Source organism: Zeugodacus cucurbitae, chromosome 4 (assembly GCF_028554725.1).
Source record: "Zeugodacus cucurbitae isolate PBARC_wt_2022May chromosome 4, idZeuCucr1.2, whole genome shotgun sequence".
In the NCBI taxonomy this organism is placed as follows: domain Eukaryota; kingdom Metazoa; phylum Arthropoda; class Insecta; order Diptera; family Tephritidae; genus Zeugodacus; species Zeugodacus cucurbitae.
Genome location: NC_071669.1, coordinates 59503762 through 59529810, shown reverse-complemented (window position 1 = coordinate 59529810; position 26049 = coordinate 59503762). Strand labels below are relative to the sequence as shown.

At 36.4% G+C, this 26049-nt stretch overlaps 1 protein-coding gene across 1 annotated transcript; it reads left to right on the top strand.

Moving 5' to 3' along the window:
• The first annotated feature begins 3035 nt into the window (after positions 1–3035).
• Positions 3036–22186, top strand: LOC105220791 (protein sister of odd and bowel). The gene is made up of 3 exons (XM_054229578.1): positions 3036–3281; positions 7065–8241; positions 19198–22186. Exons 2-3 carry the CDS (start codon positions 7617–7619, stop codon positions 20901–20903), a joined length of 2331 nt encoding a protein of 776 aa, XP_054085553.1. The 5' UTR covers positions 3036–3281; positions 7065–7616; the 3' UTR covers positions 20904–22186.
• Positions 22187–26049: the final 3863 nt, after the last annotated feature.

The following is a 26049-nucleotide window of genomic DNA, read 5'->3' as shown; positions in this document are numbered from 1 at the left end:
ATCTAAACACAAACTGTGTTGATTTTGACGCGCCATTGTTGAATGCATCTATTTTCGCTTTTGTTTTTGTTGTTGTTGGCCGTTTGTGGCTGTCATCATCAGCATTACCATTACCCATTACCACTACACAATTACCGTCGCCATAGTCGCTGCAGGTGCGCGCATACTTCGAGGCAGTTTAGACGACTTTCGTGCTGCAAACTGTCTGCTCAAGCACAAAGCGCCATGCAAGCACAAAAACAACTCCATTGAATACGAAATCCGCACAAACACACGCGTACCACCATATACGAATATATTTATTTAACTGGCACAGAGCGAAGCAACACGTCGCCTCTCGTCGCATTGCAACAGCCAACAGGAACTCGGTTCACTCGGTCCACCCCCCCTGCAGCGCGCTACACCCCGCCAACGCATCGTGCATTGCGTTGAGTTCTTACCGCGCCAAATCACATAGTCACACAGGAAGGAAAAGCCGGGGGCAGACAACGCGGACGCGGACACGGACGCAGCCGTCCGTATGTATGCCGCAAACGATCCACAAGTGTGTGTGCAAGACACTTTGTTTGGCATAGTGAGCGAGACTGCAGTGCGAGACCCACACTACGCTGCGGTCCTTTGTTCGTTCGCTTGCCACCCACCACCTGTTCAACATCCCTCGGCCCCTGCCAGCGGTACTCGTGCAGTCATTCAGCGCTACCCGGAAGCACACAGGTCGCCATTTTTGTGCGCAGAAGCAATCATTTAACGACGAGTGCTAGTCGTTTAACGAGAGCGAGACAATGAGTATGAGAGCGCACGCTCTCCAAGCAACGAGGCAAAAAGATGAACACGAGGTGGTATAAATAAAAGCATAATGGCACGAATAACCACTTGTGAGCGCGACAAAGTGTTGCTCCTCGGCTACTTGTTGTGCCAGTAATCACAAACAACGACGGCAACATTTGGGAGGGGGTTTCGCTAGACCGCTAGCAGGGTTGTTGCTAGTCTAACTGCAACTGTGTGTTGCACTGTGGAATATTTTATATATTTTTTCTATTTTGGACTTCAATTTGTAAATAAATTTGTAGAAATCTGAAAAAAAATGAAATCTTTTAAAACAATGTTGCCACCCTTTCTTAAAATTGAAGTTCAAATTAAATGTATACAATTTTGAAACTAGAAAATATTGCAATAAACTGACAACGATTTATGCAAGCTGCAATCCACTTAAAAAATATTTTTAAAAGGGTTGCCACATGTTTTGACAAAGAAAATAAGACACAGGACGAAATAAAACAAATAAATATTCTTTATGTACTTAAATTTAAAATTTTTTGTTTTCTTATTAAGATTTTTTGTAAATAGAGTTGCCACCTAACTGAAATATTAAAAGTTATTGATAATAATTATCCCACTTTTTTATAGAGCTGCCACTAATTTGAATACTAGCAGTTATTTTGCAAATTTAAGTAAAAAAATTGGCATGTACTAGAGTTGCCACCTATTTTTACTGAAAAATAATTACAAAAATATCGTTTTTAATCAACAACAAGGTGTTGTATTTTTATTTATAATGTTTGATTTCCAAAACGAAAGTAAATTTTTTTAGAGTTGCCACCCTATAAGTCAGTAATTGTTAATACCCATGAAATTCTAAGGAACAATTATTTGAAATTCAGATTTTTTTTAATTTAATTTTATAATGTTTGATTTCCAAAACGAAAGTAAATTTTTTTAGAGTTGCCACCCTATAAGTCAGTAATTGTTAATACTCATGAAATTCTAAGGAAAAATTATTTGAAATTCAGATTTTTTTAAATTTAATTTTAAAATACTTTCGTATAGTGTTGCCACCTTTAAAAAATATCACTGTTAAATATTAAAGCTTTCTTGAATACATAAGTATTTATACTCTTAAAATACCACTGGAACCACATTTTAAGCAAAACCTTTGAAAAAATTTTTTCAGAAAATCTCACATTTTTCAAGAAAAAATTCTTGCCGTGTAACTCACCGTTAAACGCTAGTGTTTACAGCAACACCATACGCCGCCATTTAATCACCTTACCACAGAAACACCCCACCACAGCGCGCTCAACTAGAGTGCACCACCCACTGGCCCGTAGCATACATTTAGCATTCACTGCCTACAGCACGAGAGTGACAAAATTGGCACATTTGACGAACACAAACACACATACACCAACAATGCTATATGCAAATGTGCTCAGAGCGCGAATGTGTGAGCACTAACAGAGAGAGAGAAAGTGAGTGTGTAAATGCCTTAAAGAGCGGCTTCTTGTGCGCCCGGTGGTAGGCAACACAAATTTGCCGAAGAAATATAAATACGAATTTGTTTTTAAGTTTGGCGAGTTTGGCGAACATTAGCGACTGCTTGTCGCACCAGTAGAAGGGAGTGGTACGTCAAAAACTGACGCACATCAGTAGTGTATTGTGCGCCAACGAAAATCTCAAATATATTATTATTCAATTTCTAGATTTTTTTTCCTTCAACATACTCATTTTTTTGTGAAATCTAAATAAACTCAACTCAACTAAAACCTAACTGTACTGTACTTAACTTAAACTCGTATTGAAACTTCAACTTTTGTGTGCACTTTTCAACTCAGACTAACTGAGAAACTTTAAATTTTAATTCAACTCTATGTGCATAGTGTGAATCTTCCGCCAGCGAGAAAGTGTGGCAATTCTGTCACAAACGGTACTGACCTGCGTGCGTGTGCGTGTGCGTGCAGCCTATAAAAATCGTTAAATTACATGATGATGAAACTCTTCCGCGTCGTCTCAACACTACTCTATTCTTCTTACAAAAACTGCTTGCTACTATATCCTGCACTAAATACTCTACATATATGTATATCTAACTGAATCGTTTGTTTAATTGAAAAAAATAGTATATATAGAAAAGTTAAATTATAGTTGCATAGCAGCTGCGCCATTACCGACTGTTGCTATCCAAACAATTTTCGCTGATTTTTTCACCAAAGAAAAATATACAAAAAGAAAGCAAAAAGAAAGCAAGAAAAAATTGCAGAAAAACACAATCGTATAGCATAAAACATTAACAATTGTGTGAATAAGAGGCGCTGAAAGACGACGACGCAGCAGTTGAAAAGAGAACGCTCCAAACGGTAGACTACGAAGTATGTAAAAAGCAAACAAACAGCACAAACGCAATGAAGCATAAGTAGTGATAGCAAGTAGTGGCTGATGTAGCTGTCATATTAACGGGAGTAAAAAACTGGCTGGCCAACTATTTAGCGTGATTTAAAAGCAAAGTGAGTAATCAAATGCGCCTAAAGGTAGGCAACGCATAGTTATTTTAATGAAAAATCTTTAATCTGAAGCTTCAGCAAATAGTAAACGCCAAAAAATATATGCTAAGCGCCAGCTAGCGATTACTTAATACCCAACTAGATTATTGTTGTTGTTTACTTTAACGCTTTCGCTGTGTTGCTTCGGTTTTGGTACGGTATGTATGTATGTGTGCTATCCTGTTGCCGCAATTTAGGCGCAACACCGCAGGCAAAGCCGTGAGTGTCAGCGAGAGCGCGCCAATGAGCGCGCTACAGCTAGTGAGCGTGAGTTCTAACGAAGCACCAGCACTTCGTGCGTCATGTTCGTGTGCCAATGTAGTCGCCAACACGGCATTGCCATTCATTCAGTGATTTGGCATGAAGCCAACTTGTTTCGAAATTATGTTTGTAGTGTGTGGAAACGTGGAAATGTTCTAAAAAGTGACGAATTTTAAATGTTTATTGGCATTTGGTGTGTGTTTAAAAAGGATTGGCGTGTTATAAAGTGAAGATTTCGCAGCTAAAAGTAAGGTTGGCGTAGGTGAAGCATTGTATTAAGTGCCAGTAAGCATGCAAGTAACGCTAAGTTTCATATTTAGATTTCTGCTGCAAAGTAGAGGAAAACTATTAATCATACGCTGAGAGCGGTATGTGCGGTGTTCCCTGGATACCCTAAATACACACAGACAAACACAGAAACACCAACAAATACATATGAAAACATATAATTATTTGAAATGAGCCTTAATGCAAACAATCTTTTCGATAGTTAGTAGTGTTGCCAACCAACGAGTGATTTTTTTTGCCTCATATATGCCTTATAAATAATATATGGCTTTCAAGAGCAGCCATTAAAAACATATTTAGCAGTTTCAGCACATTTGCTCATACATATATGGCCAACAAGTGTATAAATATATATCTATATATTAGTAACTAATTGCAGTGCCAAGATTTGCTGGCTACTTTGAGCTTCACGCGATGTGTCACACACACATCGACACACCTACACATACTTCAAAAAAAGGAATATACTTCATACAAACTATGAGTTGCATACCGCACTGTTGCTCTGCTCTCGCCGCGCAACCACCTGAAGAGTAATGACGAAATTTGTTACTTACACACACACACACACACACATACAAACATATTTATATGCACACACATAGGTTTTCCAAAACACGCAAAAGCATATACTTACATAGAGATACTATATATGTATGTATGCACTTGGAGTCATGCAGTGAAATCAACAAATGTCGATGAATAATTGAATGTTGAAGGCTGAGTTTTTTTCATATCGTGCACTAATATACCACCATGAAGGCCTACAAGACGTTTGGGTGCATTTACGTAGGCAAGCTTTATGAGTGTCACAAGTCAGTAACAGGTACTTATCCGCGAGGTATTGGGCGGCGAGCGCAAATGTGGGGTATGTGCCTAAGTGTTTTTGAACACGTGTTTTTGTGCGTTGTTAATATATATTATTATTATACGTAGCCAAGCGGCGCCACGCTAACCTGTAACAAGTAGTCCTGTAGCACGTAAAATTTTGATTAATGTAGCCTGTTGTCTACTATATCACATTTATGTCTTCCCAAAGATCTATAGAGGAGTGCTGATTGAACGCCCTCTCCTTGCATTGAAGTGCTAATTTAGTGGGACGTTCGAACAAGCTTTTACGCCATCTCGTAATTACGGGAGTGGTAAAGCTCACTGCAGAATAAGAAGCGATTTAGTATATATTCAAAATAAAATTGGTCAATTTTTATCCACAAATATAGGCAATAACAAGTAGAAATTATCAGCCCAAGTATTCTGCAGAATTTCTAGCTAAGACAAACACAGAATTAAAATCTAGGGTCCATGCCTTATGAACAGGTCAATGAATTAAGTTTGATATAAACATCATTAAGATATCGTTCCTGCATATATCGAAGGCCGGTGAATCACAAACAGTGGCCAAGGCGGGATTGACGGCCAGGAAGGTTTTGCTGTGTGTTTGATGGAATTGGAAGGGAATCATCCATTTATGAGCTGCTCCCATATGGCCAGAAGCGTAATTCTACCATGTACTGCGAACAACTGGACCGCTTGAAGCAGGCGATCGACCAGAAGCGTCCAGAATTGACCAACAGGAAGGGTGTCGTGTTTCACCAGGACAACGTCAGACCACACACTACGTTGATGACTCGTTAGAAACTACGGGAGCTCGGATAGGAGTTTTTATCGCATCCACCATATAGCCCGGACATAGCGCCAAGCAATTACCACCTGATCCTGTACATGGCGAAGACCCTTGGAGGTGTAAAGTTGAATTCAAAAGAGGAGAGAGTTGAAAAGTGGTTGTACGAATACTTCCCAAATAAGGAGGGGGGCCTAGATGCAAACAGATTAGTGAACGAAACCGCGCATATTTGAGCTAAATCCGATCGCTGTAACACTTTTTTATATTTTAAAGGACATTTATGGAATTTAATTAAAGGACATTTCACTGCTTTTTATATAATTTGTAGTTTTTTGGAATAAATGTTGCACATCTGCGAGGCATTGATTCAATTAGCTCCTCTCTTATGTTTTTGGAAATTGCTTCCCAATCCATCTATACCTTTTCGAATTGTTCGTTGAAATTTCCAACTTTTTCTAATCGATGCTTCGATTGCAATTGCTCCCAGATATTCTCAATGGGGTGCAGGTGTGGCCGGTCTAATTATTAATCATATTTTCGTGCATCCATTGCTTAGTTGGGGTCGATATCTTGCTGAAACAGCCAAGTAACAGGCATATTGTCATCGGAATATGCAAGCATTGCATCTTTCTGTATAGAAATGTACTGATGCTGATCCATCTGAGACCCAATTTTTGTTATACGTCCAAAACCAATCTAATGGCATAACACCCCATATCATTATATTACTATCGCCGTGCTTCAGTGTGAAAAGAGTGTATTTGAGGTCAAACACTTTACTTCACGGACGCCGAACGTAAGTCTTTCCATCTAGTGATAGTCTATTTATTTTCATTTTATCCGAAAATATGACTCTTTCTACTGCTTTAGAGTCCAATGACGATATTTCTTCATATAAAATAAATATAATATTTTTACTCAAATAGCTTAGGTAAGGTAATGAGGCCGTAGCTACTGTAGATCGCACTTGAACAATTGTTGAGCGGTTCTTTGTGATCTCAGAAAACTCTAGATCAAGCGACAGATAATTCGACCCATCAGTTTGATCCTACACATAATGCTTTTGAGAACGACTAATTTTGAATTCAGCCAATTCGACTATTATATTCAACCCTAATCTAAGATGATATTTATTCTCAAATTTCTTCCCTGTTCAGGCACAAAACATATAATCTCGCCAAATACATGTTTTAAGACCACGACGGACTTTGATTATTTAAATGAAACTGTTTGTATGACCTTTCTTTCAGGTTTTACTGTCTTACGGCGCATTTCCACAAATATTAGGTTTCGGAATTTCATTCTAGCAAAATTTATTCGATGAGCATTTTAGTTATTATTTTTAAGAACTGTGTCTTGGTCGAGACTCCAAGAGTGCATGAAAGGAAGCAGTATGTAATGGTATTCTCAATGATCACTAAGAGATTTATTAGTCTGGAGATTGAGTTTAATATCCATTAAGAGCTATTAATTCTTTTATAACTTTCATTTCAGTAATAAAACCTTTAACCAAACTTAAAACTACTTTTTTAATTTTTAAAACTATTCAAAGCAAACATTTTTTCTATTTTCAGTGCAACAGAAGAACAGAAAGCAATTATATGACAACGAAATTGTACGCCAGCTAATGAATCACACGACTTACCATCCACTGGCCGCATTACTCATACAACAAAAACTTTGAGAGAAACATTTTCAAGCAAATTCAGCTCATTTAATATAAAAATAAAAACAAATACAAGCAATATAAACTTATAAAAAATAACGAAAAGCAACAACAACAATTCTGTGTAAAACAAAATTACGTCAACGATACAACGAAGCAATACTCAAAACTGTGAGCAAAACAAAAGCAAAAAAACATCAAGTAAACAAAAAGAAGAAAAAAATTAAAAATTTAGATTTAGCATACAACATTGAAATTAAAAAGCATTAGAAGCGTTAAAAACGTTGGAAAATTATACAATTAACAATTAATAGCAAATTCACGCTTATCAAATAAGTATTTGGCAATTACGAAACCAGAGAATAACGCAGAAGAAAGCGATTGAGAGAGCAATTTTAAGTGAGTAACAACGAGTTCGGACCTCCCACTTGAATGGTGCAAAGCGAACTTCTCCAACAAAATGTCCGTCGATTGCATGCGACCAACGAGTAATAAGATCGTCATCACACCCGGTGCAACACTGTGCTATGCAACGAACCCGTCAGCACGAGCACGTAACACAATACGACAGCAGACAACGACGGCGGTGAGATCAACGCGACCACAAGCAAATACAACAATATGCAAGGGCAAAGCATTGGCCACGGTGAAGCCAACAACACCACTTCCGAAACAACAATCGACGATTGTGGTGGTTAGAAAGCCTGCAGTAAGCGCGTCGGCACAAGCCACACCACCACCATTACAGCCGAAAACGAAATATGCATCGCTTGTGCCGTTATCGCGCAGCACCACCAAGCGCATACGCAATGGCGGCAATCAGAAGTCGACAAAGGATCGCATTCACATAGAGTTCGAGGAAGCAACAAGTGATTTGGAGGTATGCAAACGGCTTGAGTGGTCGGCCGCACAATCGTTAGTCGAAATGAATGCGAAAGAGAAACAGCGACGCAGTGCTGCAGCAGTACAGGCGATTATTGAGCGGAAGCCATTGACATCGGTGGCGACTCAAGATGTAACAATAGTGCAGACACCAATCAATGGCGCGGTTTGGAGTGAAGCAAACTCGCACAACAATGGTAAGTGTTTACATAGTAATATCACTTCAAAAGCGATTAATATGTGGGGTCCAGGAAACGAGATGAGTTTTTTAGTTATACAATAATAAAAGAGAACCTCGTTACAGATCGCAAATGATTGCGAGGCCGAACAACATTATAATTAATTAATAAGAAATCCGAACTCCCAGATTGAACTGGAATGAATTGGACAATCCCCACTACTGTTTATATGCGTGAACCAAAGCAATATTATTTCCGTAAGATGAGAAGCCAGTCCTATCACACCTCTCGTCTGTACGAAGTTTCGATACTATTCCTTTACGGAAGCTTTCTTGAAAGTTAAAGGCAATATATTCATGATTCTAAATGGATCCCTCAACTATTAATATACTACTCGCTCTCATTAAGGAGTGTGTGAAGTCTTAATACATAACCGTTGCAATATTAATTCCGTAAGATGAGAATCCAGTCCTATAATTCTTCTCGTCTAAGCGAAGTTTTGATACTTTTCTTTTATGGAAACTATCTCTAAAGATAAATACAATATATACATGAAGGGTTTCCAAATGGATCCGTCAACTATTGATATACGACTCGATCTCATTGAGGATTGTGTGAAGTCTCAATACATAATCGTTGCCTAGGCCTCATGAGTTAGAAATGTGTTGGAACTGTATAGAGATCGACAGTTTTCATTCGTTCCCACAATAGTCGGGTTTACGTGACCGGAACGGACCCGTATTTCTATCGCGCTAAGAACTGTCTACTTGGCAGCATTCCTCAAAATTATTTGGGGAATATTTATTGACGTCATAACAAGAGCAACAGAGTTTGGTTTTGTAGTTTAGGTCGTTGGGTTCTATCTCCGATCTTTAAGGTTGGAAACTACTATACCTCAGCAGAATTCTCAAAACTATTCTAGGACTTTTTGGTTGCACACTATAAGCCTATTCCTATCTCTGTTAACCACAGAGGTTTAATTCATATTCTGTTGAGGAATTATCAGAAAAACTATTACTAAACAGAGCAATATGATCAGGGATAAACGATTATTAATTCCGGTAGTGATAGACCAGAAGTTCGTAATGGGAAGGTACCCAAATTTTTTTTTCACCTAGACTTGTACTTCACTACCTCATTTCGAAAACTAAATGAGGTATATTTTTTTCTGTCATAAGAACAGTACAAATAATGAATACTTATTTTATTGAAGAGTAGAATTTATAAAGGACTCTTCGCTTTAAAAATAGATTCATTATATAAAATAACCAAAACCATGAGCTTTCAGTCACATTCGCCAAACTGGCGGCTGAAACACATTTTTATTGCCATAGAAGAGTCTCAATGAGTTACTCATAACACACGCTTAGAATGAGAGCCTCTTCACAAATGAACCATTTCGTACCCGTAAAATTCGTAGTTGAGCGGATATGACCAATTGGATGACCACTGTTAATTGCATTGCATATTAGGATTTAAAACTTTTATGTGCCTTACTTAAATCCTTAAATGGTGCAGCCAGCAGAATAAAACGGAACTGAGCACGAGCGTATCCAATGAGCTTAAAAAGTGTGTCCATTCATCTTCATATGCAGCAGCTTATTTTTTTTTTTACGATAACTACCGTTACGGAATTGGTCATAAACGTAAATGTTCAAAAGTATTTGAAAGCAATTAAAAGTTGAAGTGCTTATGGATTAAAAAGATATTGAAAATGCAAAATTTTGGAAAATTGCCATTAAAAGGCATTTCATTATGGCATTGCCGACAATGCTTACCGCAAAAGTGTGGTGTGGGGGCGGTCTTGTTGGGTTTAATTTTTTAAATGAGAGAACAAATAGAATAGTGGGGCAGCCATTTTATATTTTTCATATATTATGGTCCATTACCAAATATCCACAAGGATGTTGTGTGTCTTCGAAAATGAGAATTAATGATTTTTTTTTTCTGAAAGCCCTTTCGTGTGTTAATGAACTGCGTGGGTTTATTCAAATTAAGATACTTAGGTATATTTAAAGTTATTATTATTTTTAGGGTGCTATCCTCCTGACCTCTTTCTTACAAGCGAACTCATTTGACCATATTGTAATTAATCAAAATTATACTTTTCAGCAATTTTGAGTGACACCGAATGAATCTAGGCAATTTTCTACACAGGCATTTTGTGGTTTCTAAAAGTTTTACCTCACTCATTCCAGTGGTCAACTATAACACCAAGGCTTTCTATCTAACTGAACTCTATATTTGGTCTATTTATTTTTATAATTATTTGAAGGGAAATTTCAAGGATTAATATTACTCTTCAAATATCCTTTGGAGAAATCATGTTCTATGGAACTTTAATGTAGAATTATCAAAAGAACCTATTATTTTTTCGATAAACTGAAAGCGAGTGTCCACTGCCAGTAGAATAGACTCCAGTCGCTTGAGTCTATTATATTTTATTTTGCTTTTTTTGTTCGATAAAATTCAAAAGTGTGAAACGATTGAACTTTTCTTTTCGACATATGAGCGATTGAAAAACTTTCACAGACTGATCGAAACTTACAATAGCACCGGGAGTAAAAAGTCTCTGAGTAGTCGATTATCTACTGCAAGTCGGCACTCGCAACAGTGGTGATAGTATGCTGAGCGTGTACTGTAGAGAGGAAAAATTAAATCTCAAATATTGACGCAGTTATAGCTAATTCAATGCAATGGGCCAGAGTTGGTATTGTAAAGAACTGAATCTTTAAACGCAGTCATCTTGAAACTCTATTTAAAAAACAAGTAAGGAAAGGATAAGTTCGGATGCAACCGAACGTTTTATACTCTCGCAATTTATTGATATATTCTTATTAAGATAACACACAATTTGACCCAATTTGAGAATCCTATAATTAGGTATATGAGAGCTAGGGAAAGCTATGACCCGATTTTATTTCTGGTACAGAGATAGGCTATTAAAAGAAAAATATTTCCCCTGAATTAAATTAACATACCTGAGAGATTTACCGAAGTTTTTGGTGAAAAATTACCACAGGGCACTGAATTCTTCATATTCGATATTCGGGGCTTTGAAAAGTTATAGTCCGTTTTCGACAATTTTTTCACAAGTGATGCCCCGGATGATATGCAGTATTTGTGTAAAGTTTTATTTCACTATCTTCGTTGGTTCCTTATGTATATATTATAAAGTGAAGAATAAGATGGAGTTCAAAATTGAGTTACATGGGAAGTTGTCGTGGTTATGAACCGATTTCATCCATTTTCCACACGTGTCATCAGGGTGTCAAGAAAATATTGTATACCGAATTTCATTCGAATCGGTCGAGTAGTTCATGAGAAATGTTTTTGACCCATAAGTGGGCGATGCCACTCCCACTACTGTTTATATGCGTGAATCAAAGTAATATTAATTCCGTAAAATGAGAAGCCAGTCCCATCACACCACTCATCTGTACAAAGTTTCGATACTATTCCTTTACGGAAGCTATCTCTAAAGATAAACACAATATATACATGATTTTAAATGGATCCATCAACTAATAATATACTACTCGATCTCGAATGCCGCGCCCATTTATCATTTTGAAAAACAATCGGAGAGCAGCTTCCTTCTGCAATTTCTTTTGTAAAGTCTATTTAGTGTTTCTGACGTTTTTCGGTAGAGAAACCTTTAGAAATTTTCAACCTAACCTTTTTATGGGAGGTGGGCGTAGTTATTATCCGATCAACTAATTTCATGGTGTGTGGTGGGGTACGTAAGAGAACCGAATGCAGAAAGTTTGGTTTATATAGCTTTATTGGTTTGCGAGATATATACAAATAACCGATTTGGAGGCGGGCCCACGCCCACTTTCCCAAACAAATTGCATGCAAATATGCCACTTCCTAGTGCGATCCTTTGTTTATGGCTTAGTTATGGAACTTAATGTGTTTTCGGTCTTCGCCATTTTGTGGGCAGTGGTCCGATTTTACCCATTTTCGAAAGCAACCCTCTCACGGTCCCATTTCTACGCAAGATTTTGACTCGTCTCGTCACCCTGCTCATTTTGATATATATAACCCTATATCTAACTCGTTTAGTTTTATGACTTACAAACAACCGTTATGTGAACAAAACTATAATACTCTCTTAGCAACTTTTGTTGCGAGAGTATAAAAAAAAGACTCGTGTAGTCTAGAAAGATTCAGTGGAATTGTGTTAAAGTGTAATAACAATAAAGTTCATTTATTACCTTTTAAACTGCATATTAAAAAAAATCAGATTCTTAAGCTTTTCATGTAAAAGCTTTTCACATTAAGCAAATTTATTGTTAAAACAATCGATAAAACCGTTTAATTATAATAATAATTTTAACTCGAGTTTTTAGCAAAATATCTCAAGTTTTTTCAAAAATATGTTTTGTAAAAAAATCAAAAGAACAAACGAAAATTGATTCTTCAGTTTATAGTTGCTATTATGCACTATAGAACAATATTTAATTGGTTTATCCTCGAAAATACCTTCGGAATATCCTCGAAAGTATCCTTTAGAACTTTCCAACTTTTTCTCAGTTTTATTTTTTCAACAAAATGCATCAGCAAAACTTTTCTAAATAACATTAAATGTTTCAGTGCGAAATTTAGAACTTATTCGAGTTCACTCGTGCTCCTATGAATATATTTATAGTATATTCTCAACAATGACTAATAAACTGTGCCACTTTACTCTATCAACACACACACACAACTATAGTTGAATATGATTTCATCTAAGCACCGCCACATTAATGATTCCACCACATCCACACGCAAATACTTATTAGACGCATGCAATGTGGGGACAGTGAAGGGGATGATGCGTTTGGCAAGTAACGACGCGGAAGAATTATTTGCTTTGACGCGAAACGCGTGCGTATGCAGATTAGCTCACTCACGAACTCATACACGCATATCCAACAAAGTGGAGGGGGTGGTGCGCTTGGCCGCCAACTGCATAAACAGTTGGAGCAGTGTACGCTCTATTTTAATCGCTTCGAAATTATGCGAAATATTCGCATACACTTCATATTTTCACAGCTGCACAATAGATAATCGCCGGCAAACACAGAGCGCTTACGTGAACGCATACGTATACGCTGGCATGTATTAGTGCGCTCGCGGTGTAGCCGCACAGGCTTAAACCAACACACACACACACACAGACAAATGAGGATGTGAGCAAATTTGTATATTTTAAATTCCGCACACCTTAGTTGAGGCTTTTGAAAGCTTTGTTGGCTGACTGCGGGCGCCTACACCAGCCAGCCTGCATTTAGGCCGCCTGCAGATGGCCGCTAGTGGAGCCGCACGCGCAAATCCTGAACTGAACTATGTATGTGTATGCATGAGTGTGGTCGCATATGAAACAGTAATCGCGCTGATGACATAGGCACGTGGTTATCTGCCGCTATCACAGCGACCGCGTCACGCACCAAATTGACTTTGAACGCTGCGAGCGCGCAATTCAACGGCAAAAGCAACAATGAAACGTTTAAGCGCACACAGGAGGGGAAGAAGGCGGGGGAGAACGGTGGTACAAGGCTGTTTTTACATGCGAGTTGTTGAGCCATGAGCGTCGCGTAAAGCAACAGCCTACCACCGGTAGCGCTTCAATTGTCTTATTGTTGTTGTATATATCTACTCTATATACATATATACTTCATCCTTTATGTGTCTATTAGCATGGTTGGAGGGTTGTTGTTTGGCAGCACGGCAGCAGATATGGCATATTAAAAAGATGTGAAGCCACCCGCATACGAATTGCTTTATTAACCAAATTTAGCACCGATTCTAATCAACTTGGTATGGGTACCAAAAATGCCATAATCTATGTAGACAATACCAATGTTGAGAAGAAAATTGCCTGCCACAGTGAGTGCCACCAACAACTTTAATTTATTTATATTGCGTGCGTATTGACGTTCGCGTTGCGGGGTTGACACTCGTAAGTTGGTTTCCCTTGCTCGTATATACTATTCGGTAGCACGAAATTTGGGTAGTTCGCTTACCGGAAGGCAGTACCACTTATATGCGTTTCTGTGGCGCTTTCTTTAATGATTTTACATTCAAGAGACGTTGGGTCCAAGGTATCAGAACCCTTATAATATCAAAGCAGTGGTATTGCTTCTAAATTATACACCCTTGAAACAGTGTCATCTATCTATGAGAGTGTCATTATATACTAAGAGATCCTATAACGAATCCTAGGATCGGATCGATGAATGAGGGCCAAGCCACATAAAGCTAGTCTCTAAGAGTATGTAGATAGAGAAAGAATTGTTTGAACAAATATTTCATAAATATTTGGATATTCAAAAGCTCTATGCAAGTGTGTAAACTCACAATGGATCAAAAACAGCAAGAATTTGATGATACTGACCAGGGCTTGAATTATCAAATAATAAATTCCTGATATTTGAAATTGGATGAGACATAGTTTCAAGATTCCACTCCTGCGATTAATCGACAGTCATCTGAGTGGACTGCACACGACGAATCGAAATCAAAGCATGAAAAGACTGAACAGTTAATCTACAAGGAATCATGTGAAAACAATGCACGTCTTCGGGCTTTAAATCACTTTCCCATCAACGGTCATTTCGGATCAAGCCCCTAGAAGACTCGAGACTGAGGCTTGTTTTTAATGAAAAGACGAATATTCACGAATACTACCAAATGGTTCCTAAAAGTGGGAAAAACATTGAATTGCTAAAATCTGTCAAGCTGCTCAGAATTTGCCATAGAATGTTAAGTTCATTGTTTAAATCAAAGTTTTCTTTCTGGATTCCTGATATATTAATATACATATTTCGTGAATAAGACAGATAGATAAGAAATGCAAAACTCAAATTCCCAGAGATTTTCCCAAAAAAGTCAATTAAGTTATTAAAACTCAAGGTTATATATATATATGGTGTATGAACCGCTTTGAGCGATTATAGCCCAATCCACCAGACCGCGCCACTCATTTCTCCTTTTTGCTTTTTGGCGCCAACTGGAAACACCAAGTGAAGCCAGGTCACTTGATCCTTACATCGTCGTCCTCTTCCGCGGCTTCCTCCAGCGGGTACTGCATCGAACACTTTCAGAGCTGCCCGCTCTCTTTTTATTCGCTGAACTATGTCAATGTCGCCGTATAAATCGTACATCTCATCGTTCAATCGTCTGCGGTATTCGCAGTTGTCAATGTTTAGAGGACCATAAATCTTGCGCCAAACCTTTCTCTCGAAAAACCCAATAGTCGTCTCAGCGGATGTTGTCATCGTCCACGCTTCGGCGCCATACAACAGGACAGCCTCAAGGTTGCCTTTACAAATTTCAAGGCTTTGGCTCTGTTGAAAAAATATAACCGATAATGATTTATCAAACAGTCTTAGAAAGTTCTTTAGTTTTAGTTTATCTAAAGGAAATAGCTATTTAACTAATGGAAGCTCGAAATAGGAACTTTTTCGATGGGATCGGACCATAAGAAGAAAGATGTTGGTTGAATGGGTTTCATTGGACATAAATTAGACCTATTGGTTTCTTCCATTGTTCTGAAGTGTCGAAAACCGTATTTTTAAAACCAGAATCTAAAATACTGATGTTGAGTGCATAGAATAAGTACAGTAGCGGAGTTCTAGTCTAAATCTCAATATATAGGCATGGAAGTCTTTCCAGAGTACTTCTGGCAAGGGCACAGTCTCTATCTTATTATGAAAACTCTTGTAATGCATCGAACTACTATATATACTTATATCTAGTCTAAGAACTCAAGCATATAACTCGTGTTTGAACATCAATTGGAGTACACTAAATTTCAGCAATGCAAACGCGCCAATAGCAAATTGCCTTGAACAACAGCATTGTAACGAATTTATTTTGAATTACGGCATAATTTGCGTTTAAACACACACACACACACACGCACACTTTGCCATACTCACAGACACAGAGACACTAACAAATCAGCGAAGAGGACATTCCTTTCGATTTGCAGCAACAATGGCAATTCACAGTTATGTAGGTATGCCATTGAAGCTGTTGATTACGAGTATGATTTGGCTGAAATGGCAGTCCGTCTGGTCGACAGGAATTGTTGCCGCTATGTATGTATATGCCTCTTGTGTCTTTCTGTGTCTGTGTCTATGTGTATGTATGTATGTATGTATGGCGTTCCGACAAACAGATGGTTGACTGGTTGGTTGGTTGGTTGGTTGATGAATTATTGCGATCACGTCCATAGCTCATATGTATGCATGTGTTTTTGCCGCAAAACGGCCAATTGTAAATTTAAATCAGTTTGACATCCGCGTCGGCAACAGGAAATGAGGATGCTCTTCGCCGTTTTGTCGGCAGCCGCAAAATGTTTGATGTGGCGGGCAGGATTTAGCGGCTGGTCGCAGGTCGCTGGCGCATTTTCTCTCTGTTTTATAGCTGTTGTTGTTGTTGTTGCTTTTTTTCTACTTTTTGTTCGCCAGCACGTGAGTTACATATTTGGCCTTGGGTGATTGCTGCCACACGCGACGCACTCGCAATGGACTGACAGCGGCTTTCATGCATATTTACCACACTCTTGAATGTGCAAATGCCGCAAAATGGTGGTTTGTTAAAATTATTTTCATTAACGTTTCGCTTGCTTGTAGTTGTTGTATTTGATATTTCTTTGGAGTGTGGAAGTTATTAACCATCCATCTCTATATACTTTTTAAGGGTTTTCTTTGTGTACTGTTGATGCTCGTTATTTAATTTAAGTCTCATTTTCTTTTTTCCTCAAAAATTCACATAACGGTTGTTTGTAGCAACTTGAAATAAACGAGATCTAGTATGCCAAAATTATTGCAGACCCCATCATAATAACTAGAAGTTATAAAGCGGTTCCAAGAATAGATACTAGGATTCATCATCAGATAAGGAACAATTCGGAGACTCACTATCTTCTTCAATTTACCACGTGAGCTTGATGAGTGTCGTTGGGCACCGTCATTACTTGCATGCTCCTTCTCTCCATTCAGGCTTCTAATGTGAGTCTCCTTCGAGGAACATTCTTATGATGACTTTTCGAATCTTGTCGATTGTCAATTGTTGAAGTTTTTATAAACAAAGAGAAGCAGAATAATCTTGTCACTTCCTTCCCTATCATTACTTTGGATCTGATACCATTAACCATCCATGGGTACTTCTTTCGAAATGAGTAGCTTTAACAGAATTCTGATGGGCTTAAGGAGCTGTTGATGCATGGATGCATGATGGTCCAGATTCATCTTGAAGAATAATTTTTACAAAAAAAGACTGCCGAATTTCCAATTAACTCTTATCCTGGAATAAAATATAAAATTTCACATTACCAAAAATCTTTCAAAGCAATAATGTCCAAACCATTCTGTATATGAATACACTAAGGCCCTTACGTGCCTGCTATATACATATATATATATGTATTTAAGTACATGCAAATTGCTTACTTTCTTTTTTTTCAGCTTCTTTTTCTCTAATCAAATTTCAGTTATGCTTTGCAACACGCTTAATACCTGTAATATGCAATGTAGCAAGTTTTGTTGTCGCGCCATATGTGCATGAATTATGGGCCGCCATGGCGTATGCGCAACACATTAAGACATTTAACACGACCCTAACCAAATGGTATAGCAGTAAATGTGTACACTTATATATGCATTTATATTTGTGTAGATATGTAGATAATGCTCTCATATAAATATTCAGCATTTAAATGAAATTAAGTTGAAAATTAATTATTGGAAGTACTTGCCTTCACAGGCAAACTCAACGGTTTAAATTTCTACTTTAAATTATTAAATGTGGATTAACTAATAATATTTTACAAAATTGGTTTAAGTTACCAAATACTGTTAGTTAAATGTGTGTATCCAATGCTTTTCAAATATCAACTAAAAAACCTTTAAATTTCCGGAAGATACAGATAAATTTTTGTTGGCCCATAAGATGATTAGTCGCAAGTGGTAGGTTCTACATGGGCACCGGCAATTATCATTAATATCATAAAATCCCTTACCCCTTAACTACATAGAAAAGAACATTACCACCTCTTAGTAAATTAGCTGCCTCTGCTAGTGACTGTATCGAAATAAGAATACTGTCGTTGCAGAGAGTTTACGCAACTGTAACATGAGTTCTAGTTAACTTCAGCAATTGTTTCCTTCATTTCATTATTATTAAAATAAATTTAATCATTACTGAGGCAAAAAAACTAACTCTGAGCTTCCCCATTTCGGATTCAGAAAATTTCCTTTGCGTCCTTTCCGATCTAAAGCGAGTTATTTTGGCTATTATCACTCTATACTATGCGGTTTCAAGCCTCCCGAGCAGATTACAGCATTCCAAGCTATGATCTCTATTTCAAAACTCTTACCTTCTTTTCATCAACATTAAGATCTATGATACCGTAGGAATAACTTAGTTGCCGAGCGATATGAAATTTCTTATGATCTCAAAGATTTGATTGTTCAGAATGAATCTCATCCATTGCTGCTTAGCAAGACACTTGTGGGAAGGGAGAGAAATAGAGAATGTTTGGAAAATACGCCACCCTTTCAATGATCTCTTTAAGGGGCTATACCAATGTGGTATTTTCAAAAAAACGATTTTTTTTATTTTTTTGATTATTCGATAGTTTATACCTTCAAAAATATCCTGTGAAAGCGGTAAGGTCGTATCTTGCATAGTTTTTGAATGGCAGCGTTCTAAAGAGCGACCGCTCGCAGGTATAAGCAGCTATAGTCGAAACTTTAAACTCACATAATATGCGCAAAAAACTTCGAAACAATCGATCGTACTTTATTTAAAAAAAATTCACGAAAAACGCATAATTTTTCATGGGTTCCACTGGTATAGCCACTTAAATGTGGAAGGTCTCAGATAAAAAGTATTTTTGGTTCAAAATATATCTAAATATCCTTCCTCAGAATTTCAGTTCTCCTATCGTAATTCTCAAACGAAATTTGCTCTCACTTCCAGATACCAACAGAGTGGAACAGCGACGCAATGTGGTCAAGTGGAATGCCAGAAATAACAGCAACAACAACAAAACGTCTACTAATGAAACCACTTCCGGAAAATGTGCGGCACCATTAACAACTATCGGTGGTGGACGCTCACCAGCGGAAGATGGCAAAGTCATATTCTATGCACCACCAGCCGGTGGACTGAACGCCAATCAAACTTCCACTCAGGCGCCAACATTCACGATCAAACAAGAACCAACATTGCCGGCGTTTTATCGCGAACGCAGTATCGAGGAGACCGAAGCCGCCCACGATCTACTCTCACTATCACAAAGTCTACCGCCACTAACACCGCCTTGTGTCGTCACCATACTACATCAGCAGGAGGCGTCGACTAACCGCAATCACAACAACCCAAACACCAATACCAACAACAATAACAACATCAGCACAATACAACACCAAGCTCACTATCAGCCACAGATACAACCAGCCACAGGCATCATGCATGAAATATCCAGTGCTTCCAAACAGCAAAGAGCCGCCGCAGTGTCACAATCGCAGTCGCCAACACAACCACAATCACAACAGCAACAACATCAACTAGCACCACCACCACTCTGTGCGGCAACAATTAATGCGGATAACTTTACTATATTCACGGTGGAAGAGATCCATGCGGCAGCACAACGACCAGCAACACACGGACAGGGTCCGCCGAAGATACGTTACATCAGCAGCGGCAGCAGCAGCTCATACGATAGTCACGCAGGCGCAAATACACCAGACAACTCGGAGAACTGTTCGCCGCTAACGCCACCAAATTCCGATCACTCATCCGACATAGACATTGATATGTCCTCCTCATCGGAGTCGGGTCATTCCAATTCGAACTATCAACCAACGCTGAAGCTGTGGATCGACGAGCCGACGGCCGCGTACAAAATGCGACGCACTTCCGCCAACGCAATGGCAATTGATGAGATGATCGATGCTAAGACCAGTCACAATGCCGCCAAGCTGGGCCTTAATATATTGGATGGACGCACCAAGGCGAGTCGTTGCAACAAGGAGCCAATCGAAATGCACACAACCGGCAACTACGGTGCGAATGCCACGGACACGGAAGCGTATGTGAAGAAGAAACGCGGCAGCTACAAGTGCTCCGAATGTGGCAAACAGTATGCCACTTCGAGTAATCTCTCGCGTCACAAGCAAACGCATCGCTCGCTCGACTCGCAATCGGCAAAGAAATGCAACACTTGCGGCAAGGCTTACGTCTCCATGCCCGCACTGGCCATGCATCTACTCACGCACAAACTCTCGCACAGCTGTGACATCTGTGGCAAGCTCTTCTCACGCCCTTGGCTACTGCAGGGCCATCTACGTTCGCATACCGGTGAGAAGCCGTATGCGTGCTCACATTGCGGCAAAGCTTTCGCCGATCGCTCCAATTTGCGTGCCCATATGCAGACGCATTCGATTGACAAGAACTTCGAATGCAAACGCTGTCACAAGACGTTCGCACTGAAGTCGTACCTAAACAAGCATCTGGAGTCGTCATGTCTCAAGGATATGATGGGTATGTCCAGCGAAGAGGCGGCTGAATTTTACGGTGGACAAGTTGAAGGCGATGGTGAAGGTGATGGTGAGGGCGAGTGTGAATCAACAACAGCGCAGAGTAGTGATGAGAATGATGAGGATATAGTCGTAGCATAGAGGCTGATGGAGGGAGACAACAATGTAAGAAAGCAGCAATTATAAGAATATGTGCCAGGGTAAGTGCAAAAGCTTAGTAGTGATGTGAAAGTTTCTTCTAAATGCGTAAGCTTTTTTTCTAATATGAAAGCTCTTCCAAAAAAGAGGAAAGCTTAAAATTTTACCAACTGCTATTGTAAAATATAAAAAGAAAAATTTGTAAAAGTAGTTTTTTCTATAGTAAGAAGTTCGATAGTTAAAGCAAAAGTAGAGAAAAGTAAAACAAGAAGTCGAAGAAGTGGATGAGACGTGAAAGCTAAAGTGAAAGCTGTAGATTTTTTTCGCAAAACAAAAAAAAAACGCAATTAAACAACAATACAAAACCTACCAACTTTAAGTAAAAATCCCATGCAACGAATATTATGGAACATAAGTAGAAATTCTATATATACATACATATATATATATATACAACAAAATTATTATAATTATTATTATTATTGAGATTATTATGAGGCAAATATTATTAGGATTTATTGATAAGAAAAATTTAAATTTAAATTAGAAAGTGTGTTATGTTGGCACATGAGGCAAGTGAACATTTGATATATTCGTAGTGAAAATTACAAAACCAAAAAAAAAAACAACACAAACAATTATATAAGTAAGTAAACAAAGCAAAAGTAGAAAAAAAACAGTGAGTAGCGCCATCTAGTCAAAGAAAGTGAAAGATTTAGCAAAATTTCACTCTTCAAGCAAGCAAGCAAGTATGCACTTTAAGTGCGCTCAATCGAGCTGAGCGTGTAGCCAAGCGTGGTTTATTTGAGATTAGGAAGTTCTGCGTTTAAGATCAAAGCCATACATAGGCATGTTTTATATAAAACGAAATACATAGTTAAATATGTATGTGTGCTCTCATGTTTATACAATATACATACACACATTTATATATATAAATATATTATATATATAATATATTAGTAATAGCAGACATTGAGCAGCAGTTGATATTTTTTTAGAGTATTTCATATACATATATTTTAATTGATTAAGTGAAATATTAAAAGAAGAATGGCGGACAATTTAACAAGTATAAAATTACATTCAATTCAAATATTCTTGAAGTAATGCATTATAACGGTAATATACTTAGTATAGTAATTTACAACACTAATACTTGCATACAATTTCGAAAACCAAAAGATCTCAAACTAATTAGGATGATTTAATGATTTGTCGATAAACTGGCGTAAATTTGTTTTACAATTTATTTAAATATATTTATTTTATTTATATTTTTTATAACTCAAAAACAAAGCTTGGAAACATAATTAGTAACCAGCTTATATACACAATTATTGTTTCAATTTACCGAGTATTCAATTAATAAATCCATTTAAATAAATATTTCTATAATTTAAAAAAAAAAATACACTTCAACTCGAATCACCATAATCCACAAAAAACTTCGTGTTATAGCGTTTTTGGACACGAGCTAATTGATCAATTAGCCGGTCTCTGCTCAATTAAAACGCTTATTAAGATCGATTTACCATTCAAAATAAAATCTACATTTATTTTTAATTGAATTTTAATCGACTTGAAAATCAAATGCAACTCTGCGACAAAGACCTACGATATACGTTCTTTGTCTGCGGTTGGCTGAATTTTTTGATAAAAAAAAGTTAAGGTAGATGTCGCTGCTAAAAATATTAATCAGCTGATGAAACGTACCAACTTCTTCTAAAAGTAAACACCAAAATGTATAACAGCTGATCGGTTAACGAGTATAAAAGGCAAAAAGGGCCAAAAAGGGGCCCTCAATAAAAATTTTAATTGATCAATTAATTTGGCTGTCTAAAAACGCTAATAGAGAGACTTCCGAGTTACGAAAGGTAATTTGTATGAAATTTGACTTATAATGCCAATACAAGAATTCGAGTTATGGAAATTCAACTCTATTTCAATAGTTTGTATATTCAATTTAGAGCTTAATTAATTTCAAAAATACAATATTTTCAGTCTTTAAGTTAAATTAAATTGGGTTCAAATATTGAATATTAGATCAATACATCTTTTTGCCAATATTCTGACTAAAATATACTGGAAAATCCTTAACTAGAAGTTTTTTTTAGTTTTTATATCTAATTTTTCAACTCCCAGTTAAATTGGATAAAAAAAACTAAAAACAAAAACTGAAGGAAATACAACAAAAATTTATTTCAATTTCTTTTTAAAGTTGAGTACAATTTTTTTTATTTTTTTATACTTAGAAAATGAAGAGAATATACATATGTCAGTATGTATATTAGTAGTTACCGTCCAGAACAAATGTCAATTCGCAAAAAAAAAATATACAAAATTTTATAAAGAAATATTTATTTTTGTTAATTCACATTAAAGACATAATTTATGTAAATTTCTCTACAACATAAAGCTCCAACAATAGCTTGATATTAAAATAATCTTAAAACTCTTAATTTATTAATTCTTTCTTGGAGAACTGTAAACAAAATTTGCGTATAATACAAACCTAACATAAAATACTGGTACTTCAACATTTAATTGTAACTCAATTAACCACAAAATCGCACTTAATTGGATATTAGCATTTTGTACTTAATTAACGATATAATCTAGTCAAAACGCAGGGAAAATATTTATTGACAATTTAAAGATAAGTGTTAAGTAAATTATTTAGAAAATATTGAAAAGATTAGTATGAAACCCTAAACGGAGTTGGTTAAGGTGTAAGGGGTACCTATCAAGGGGATATTTGTTTTATTTTATTTTTATTGTTTAGTTTTTAATAGTTGATTTTGAGAATTATTAAATCGCAAATTCTACTTAGCAGTCAAAAAAATTTATTAACGTCTATATGCCTTTGAAAATTTATGTTGAACAAAATTTAAACAATTATCACTTAATTATCATTTAAAAATATTAATTTTATAAACTGAATTAAGTCTGTATGAATCAAATTATCAATGAACTCAATTATGTCTGAATTTTTACTACAATTGCAATTATTACTAGTATTATTATTATATAATATTTCCATTATTATTAATACTATAAGTAAGGAAACCCTAGCAAACATTGACTTCGGAATGGGAGCGGGCTTGTAGTCCGTGATCTAATTGCGCAAGAGCGCTGGACATGCAGACTACGCATGAGCTCGCCAAGCGCTGGTCAACAACCAGCATCTGTGCAGTGGCGAGGTCCTTTTTGCCCTCTGTAGAGCGTAAAAGGTCCTTTGTACTGCTTTCTCTGGGCAAGGTCCATTTCAGCGGCATCATTGATGTGCTTACTGGACATTGTCCAATGGGTACCCATGTGTTGAGACTGATACTGTGAGGATCGTGGCAGATGCAAGTTGACAAAGCTGTATGAAGCTGAATCATCTAAGCATTTCCTTATCCAATGTTCAGCTTTTGCCAGACTGAGGTTGAAACACCTCGGAGGGCTCATTTTCGGCGATCCTAACGAATTGGCTAGAATCGACATTAGCCGACTAAAGAAACTCGTAACAGATTCCAAGCGTTTTGTTAAATCTTAAGGGTCTTTGATCCACCGGGAGTTCACTGGTATCACAATGAACAGCGCTCTAAGCTGTCTAAGTAAGATCTTCTGTATTTGCAGAGATTTGCCTACAAACCCAACCTAACGTAAGGATAATAATGTTAATTTTTTTCATGTGCAATATTATTTATTATTTATAATTTTTATTAGATTTAGAATACGGAATGAACCTAAAATTACATGATTAAAAGGAATTTGTAAAATATATTTTGTTGTAATAGAATTTGATCTCATATTTATTTATTAATCCAAAAAAAATTAGCGAATTTTGCCTTCAAATAGTGATTAATTACCAAATTTTACTCAAATGTACTCAATTAAAAAATTACTTATTAAATTAACTATATTTTTGATCAATTAATTTTATATTAACTTCATATTAATTTTAAGCGATTATCTTCAATTAACAGTAATTTACGCCAGTTTTCTACCAAAAAACGATTAACACTTTGCAATATTTTTATTCCAAGCCATTTCCACAAATTCAAATTCTTAAAAAACGAACACAATATGTAAATATAGTATACATATTATACATATGTACTAATTAACATTCAATTACTCAGAATTAAGAATAATGAGAGCAAACATTTAGAAACATATCACAAGGACAATACTTAATCATAAATCAAGTTTATAATAAAAATGCAAAAAAGCAAAACCAAAAACTTATAAATAATATATATATTATACATATAAATAATTATAGTATAAATTAATGAATTAATGATTATTAAATGAACATACACACATATTTACATTTGTTTCTTAATTAAGCAGAAAATCAATTATACATTCATAATTTATGCAGAAAAAGCTTAGAAATTGCATTTCAATTAATAGAAACGTAGCTGAGAGCGAGATAAAAATGCTTTTAATGAAATTCCCATGAATAAATTTAGAAATATTTTGAACAATAGTGGAACTTGGTTCAAATGTAACATAAACACAACACACAAACGAGTATACAAATTCAAGTCAATGTAATTATTTTTCAAGCAAAGTGAAATTATAAATTAAATTTTAAACAAAAAGAAACTGCAAGCAATTCATTTGATTGGAAACAATGAAAAATTAAAAAGGAATTAGATTTTTAAAGAATTGGAAAAAATCAAAGAAATATTTTAAACACAAAAACACGAATTAAAGAAAATTTTTGAAAAACGAGCATTGAAATTTAGAGCAATAAGTGAACAATTTGCAAAGCATTAACGAAAGCAGTAATTATATTTAATAAAAAAAAATCTTTATAAATAAAATAATATATTAGTAGTAGAACAGGAATGCTAAAATTAAAAAATATAAAAATAATAAATAATAAAATTTAATAAATAATTGCACGCATTTTAGCAGTTTGAATGATTAATTGTCAATTAAGTCAGTAAAACGAATTAATTAGTGGAGAAGTGACAGGAGATGCTAACATTTTTTTAAAGGATTGCAATTAAAATTATAGTTATACACATTGGAAGTCTTGAGTCAGCGCAGGAACGTAGTTGAAATATGCTTGCCACGATATATATATACATATATCTATATATAATTTTTAACTGATAATGAAGTCAATGATATTTCAAAATCTTAA